A 5,844-nucleotide genomic window follows, 5' to 3' on the forward strand; every position below is an offset into this window, starting at 1 on the left:
AACATGCGTAGATTCAACGAAGAATAAATCAAGTCGCTGAAAGTCATGTTCGAGGCAGAGATAAAACACCAGCTAGCTAACGAGCTTGGACTGCAACCTCACCAGGTTGGTATATGGTTCCAGAACCGAAGGGCCATCTGCTGAGAAAAAAGAAGGGGAGAGGACGGAGGAAGAAAGTGACTGCACGGTGGGAGGAATTAATGGAGAGAGAGGGAGTAAGAAAGTGGAAGCCATCTGTGCAAGCTGTATTGTATCTCAACTGTACTCGCAGACTGTATATAAAGTTTTTCTTCGGTATTTGGAGAGGTCATCGACAATCTCCCGATCCTCCTCTCTTGTATTGTTGGATAATCGAGCATACAAAAATAACTACTAAAAAAGAAAAGCATGAAACTCTAGGGAAAACAAAAATCTGTAGCTGCGAGACATAGTGGTGCGTGGAGGGAATATCAAAGGCGCCCCCAGATACATTTTTAGACAAACTAGTGTAGAAAAGAGATGTCTGAAGTAACAAGCATTAAAAGATCATGTCCATAGCCCACGCAAAGTAAGAAAGACAAATACAACCGCCATGCCGTATCTACATGACGATAGTCTCTTAACAAAAATTTGGATCACCATTGTCAGAAACATTTCTTCCTCAACAAGTACCAAAATCAACTCAAACCCTGAATCCTTTGCTGTTCCTCCTTCCTCTGGCCCTCTCAAACTTCCTTCCCTTTGATCGTACATAGGGCTTGCTGTGGCTGTGTGGCACACCAGGTGCAGGACCAAAGTGTTTCACTGCCTCACGAGCATTCTTTGGACCTCTGAGAAGGACCTGCATCCAATATTATTTTTAACAAAATAGGTTTGGACCTATCAAACATTACAAGCTTATTTAGAAGAACTTATAAAAAAACAAACAAAATAATTTAAACAATCTGTTGAATTCCCAGTATAAGAAGGATGAATCTCTATAAATATCAACTTTATTTTTATCGTTTCATTAATAACACATACAGGAACTCAATTTCTTTTTGTTAAGATTTCAAAACAATAGAAGGGAATCGTTAAAGGCATGACAAGAGAATCTTCATCTGCACAATAAAGAAAGGGAAGCTTACTAATTGTGTATTATCTCAGCAAACTTCTAGGAAATTAGGTTATTGTTGAGCTTTTAGCAAAATCCTCTTTTGGAACATCTTAAATTTCTAGAATGATTTCAAGCCATCAAATTACAAAATAAAAGAGAGATTCAAAGCTAAATCTAACAATTGGGCACTAGAAACGTACTAAACTATTTCAATAATGTAGCAACCAAGATAAATCAACATAACAGAGTAAATGAGAACACTCCAATAACAACGAAAGACTAATTGCAGCATCAAATCCAATACCGTGTTCTGTCCCAGTGGAGCCCTCAGAGCCAGTTGGTCAAACGTCAAGCACTCACCGCCAGCCTTCTCAATTCTCGCCCTAGCTGTCTCAGTAAATCTCAGTGCTGTGACCTTCAAGGCAGGAACTTCATAAACCCTAATATCATCAGTCACAGTCCCCACAACCACAGCAATCTTACCATCCTACAGGAAAACCACACACAATGAGATCAAAATCCATAATTCATGTTTTTCATGGAAAGAGAATTCAAGAAAAAAAATGCAAACCTTTCCCTTCATGAAACGGATCAACCTAGACAGAGAAAGTGGTGGCTTGTTGGTTTTGCTCATGAACAAGCGCTTAAGAATGACTGCATTGAACTTGCTGCCAGTTCTCCGAACAAGGAACCGATAGAGCTAATCACATAGCATCAAGTCATAGACTATACACATAGCACCAGAAGGTACACACAAATATGTACAAAAGCACAATAGAGAACTTTGATGAATCCATTAACTACAAATATGTTATTGTCTCCAAATAGAGAATGCAAACAAGTTCATATAATCCAGGTTCAACCAAAATTTTAAAGAAATATCCTCCAAATAAACTTTCTTCATCAAAATTCAAACAGAATCCATTACATTTTATTTTAATTAATACACGGGGTTTTTCTCCTATGATACACAATATGCCACCACCGCACCAGCTTGATTAGGTTGAAACCTAACTATACATTATTTTCGACTAACATTTCAACAAATCATACATACAGACACTCAGTCAGTAAGATTTCCACTCTGGGTTTTTTCTTTCAATTTTCCACTATACCTTCCAGCACTAGGAAAGAAGTTAAATTGGTAACATGTCTATACTAGAGTCAACATAAACAAATGGGTTGCTTTAAGGTTCTCTCGACAAATAAACAATAAATCATGGAACAATATACGCATGTAAAGAAACATAAAACATGTATACATAAAACACACATACAGCCTTGAAATAAACGCACGATATATGAGTAGGGCTTAGGAGAGACCTTGACGAGGAGTTTAAGGTAGATATCATCGGATTTCGGAGCAGTACGCTTGGATTTCTTGCTCTTACCACCTGCGACCAGATCGATCCCCTACACGGAAAAGAAACACAATTAAACACATACAGCCAGATTTGGGATATAAGAAATGGAATCAGATAGAGACGGAGATAGAGAGAGTACCATCGGAGCTTGCTTCGGCAGACGAGGTTGTGGTGTCTCGCTAGTGCTGGGGGACGACGACGCGACTGACGCAAGAGAGGATCCCTTAAAAACGAGAGCTAGGGTTTTTAAGGGGCGTCTTATCTTGTGCTATTGAACTAAAGAGCTGCATTGGTCCTCATGGTGCTTCACCTCATGGAACGACACGTGTCTCAAGGACTTGGTTTTTTTTTTTTTTTAAACGACTAATGGGCAATTATTATACATTACATCAAACCCAAAAGTGACTCGTTAAAACAAATATCCAGACTGGCAAGTGAGGGTTCAAGTCCCTATATCCTCAAACAATTATATAGGACATGTAAGGATTGTTACGTAGAATAATTTTTTATTTAATTGATAATTATATAAAGCGGAAGATATTTTAGTCATTTACATTAAGTTCAAACTTTTTTAGTAATACATACAAACGCTAGTGAAAACTAAATAGGTTGATTTTTTGAACCAGCTTCAAGTTAAGATGACATAACTAATCAACCAATCTTGAGGTAAATGGTCTCTTATTCTGTTTAGAAATCGTGAGGGTTCAAGTCCCTCTATCCCCAAATAAAAAAAAGATCTGGTTGACTCCGTAATTATTTATTTGATCTGCTCTTTTCTTTTTGTTAGTAATTTCAAATTTGTTATGTTTCTTACTGATTTGACTCTTTTACAAATGGAGCCGATTGGTTCTTATTTTTTCTTATTACAATATTTGTGATATATATGATACAAGTACAAATAAACATCTTTAAGTAAGGTATCTCCACTTCAAATTTTTATGATTAACAATAGATATCATCTCTGGTATTGTATTAAAATTTGTCAAGTTTTCTTTTTAAAGATCTAAGAAATTTCAGGATTTCATTGCTATAAATATGGATTATTGAAAAGAATAAATCGACATGAATTAGGCCTTAATGAAATCTTTCACATGAATCCTTTCACAAAATTATCAACTAATATTATCAACTAATTAGAATGGTTCGTTATAATACTATGATATTTTATTCGCCAAATACAATACACCATTATTGTATACTCTTTCATATGTATGGCGCAACCAAATCCATGAAAAAAATTAAAAATTTAGACGTTCGTTTTGATTTAGAGATGAGATAATTTTAGATAAAAATTAAAACTTGAATAAAATATTATTAAATATTATTTTTTAATATTATTATTTTAAAATTTTAAAATATTAAATTATTTATTATATTTTATGTGAAGATTTTAAAATATTATAATAATAAGATGAGCTAAAATATTTTTTAAATCTAAACCAGCACTAAATAAATTTTATTTATACGTCTATCTATTTACACGTATGATTTCTTCGACAGGAGACTAACACTTTAGAAAAGAAATATTTGTCTATTATCACCAAATTAGACTGTAAATGTAGTAGCTACTTTTTTTAAGAATAAGATTGTATTAATATAAGAGTCGTGCTACAACGAAAAGAATATTTATGTCATTTCACCTATAATTTTGGTCAAATGTCAAAAATGTCCTCACCTTATCTTTTTCCTTCCCTCAAGACAGAACTCTCCCCTTGGATTTTTCTCTCTTCCTAACTTGAATCCTGGTAATTGGTATGTCTACCTCCTTGCAGACCTCCTTACACTCTGCAAGCCTTCTAGAAACAATGTAGATTTTAATCAACTCGCGATATATGTCATAAGTTGGAGAGAAACCTGCTTTTTTAAGCTTCGAAAAATATCTTAAGGCCCTTGAGATGTCATTCAGAGCAACAAAAAGCTTTATTACCACACGACAAGCTGGAAGATTGAGAAGACAATTAGAAGCTTCCATTTCCCAGACCAAAGCCAATGCCTCCCTAACGTCAAATTTCCAGAGCCTAATGCAAATTTTCATTAGAGCCATACAGTCCTATTGGCTTAAATTCCGATCTTCTCTTTCTGCAAGCTTATTCTTGATTCAGTATGAAGTCACAACTTAAGATGAAATGAAATCACACATCTGAAATGTTTAAAATTTGCTCACATGTAAAACTAACAAAAGAAATTGATAGAGAAAACTAAAATAGAGAGTGAAAACAAAAATAATAATTAAAAGAAGAACTAAAGAAACAAGAATAAACAATTGCAGTGTAAATATCTCTATTACTATTCAACCTCTATAAGCATAAACATGTTTCTCAAATGGTACTTGCAACAACCTGTCAGGATGAAGATGAGAGATGAAGGTTAGGACATAAGGAAAACGATGCATTTCATTTCGTTTGATTTTTTTTCCTTCTCATCTCCAATAGTCAAGAGATCAACCATAAACTACATTCCATAAATGGGGCTCACTTTAAATGAAACAATGTGTTTCATGGGTGTGCGCAAGAAGTCCCTGTTCGCGGATTGCAAGAAGAATTATTCTTGATATAATGGATATAGCCCATGTACACAATATGGTATACGTCGCCGAAATTATTGACCATGCAAATAAGTTGCGGCGAATACAGAAATCGTTGGAAATGGACATTGCCGGCGAAAATTCACCTATTGAGGCCATGGCTGAGTAAATCCATGACGACTGAAAGTAAACATAAAAAGCGAACAACTCATTTGATTCAAAACATTATAGGAGATAGTCCTTGTGTCTGCGCTAGTTTACCTTATAAGTTGGCCCTGTTCTGAAATCTTAATACCCTGATATTGCAGAGCCGTGGTGCGATGGTTGTAATGTGATACTGGTTCTGCTAAGTAGATGGTTATCATTGACCTCAAAAGTATTTAGCTTTCTTTTCTAACTTTTTTCTTTTTCCTGGATAAAGAGCAGAACATCATTATTTTTGATACTGCAGATATATACCGTAAAAGGAGGGGTTATAGGAGAAAAACAATTATTTGAGTCACAGACAATACAGTAAAATGAGAGGTTGCATGCATTCTTTTTTTTTTGGGGGGGGGTTCTCTGACCTCTTTTGTTCTTTTCATACTTACAACTTAAAAATGGTTCAGAATTCAGTGAGATGCTATATAATATATATATATATATATATATATTACAATATATCAGTTTTACTTGTAATGTCACCAGCAAACTTTCATGCAAGCTGCCATTTCGTTTAGGCTCCACAAATATTCCATACAGCTCTTACCAAGTTAGCATTCTTGTCTAAGAATCTTCAAAAACCCACAAATTAATCAATAAAATATATATGTCAAAGACTGTCCTAACATTAGAGTGAGCATCATGGCTGACAATCCAAAGTATGCAATGATAGCCAAGAG

The 5,844-nt window shown here is 34.8% G+C and overlaps 1 protein-coding gene across 1 annotated transcript; it reads right to left on the reverse strand.

Annotated features, from left to right (window-relative positions):
* Positions 1-431: 431 nt before the first annotated feature.
* On the reverse strand, positions 432-2,738 carry LOC122319329 (60S ribosomal protein L18-2-like). Its single transcript, XM_043137355.1, has 5 exons — positions 2,579-2,738; positions 2,399-2,488; positions 1,647-1,775; positions 1,380-1,562; positions 432-820 (listed from the first exon to the last, which is right to left on the reverse strand). The coding sequence occupies exons 1-5, from the start codon at positions 2,579-2,581 to the stop codon at positions 662-664; spliced, it is 564 nt and encodes a 187-aa protein (XP_042993289.1). The 5' UTR covers positions 2,582-2,738; the 3' UTR covers positions 432-661.
* Positions 2,739-5,844: the final 3,106 nt, after the last annotated feature.

Source organism: Carya illinoinensis, chromosome 8, assembly GCF_018687715.1.
Source record: "Carya illinoinensis cultivar Pawnee chromosome 8, C.illinoinensisPawnee_v1, whole genome shotgun sequence".
Taxonomy (NCBI): Eukaryota; Viridiplantae; Streptophyta; class Magnoliopsida; order Fagales; family Juglandaceae; genus Carya; species Carya illinoinensis.

Bases quoted from the DNA above. Each gene is read 5' to 3' on its own strand.
- LOC122319329 (XM_043137355.1), bottom strand. The intron at 1,776-2,398 runs GTCTCTCCTAAG...CTATGTGATTAG, and splicing joins ACCTTAAACTCCTCGTCAAG to CTCTATCGGTTCCTTGTTCG. The intron at 821-1,379 runs GTATTGGATTTG...TATTGGATGCAG, and splicing joins CTCCACTGGGACAGAACACG to GTCCTTCTCAGAGGTCCAAA.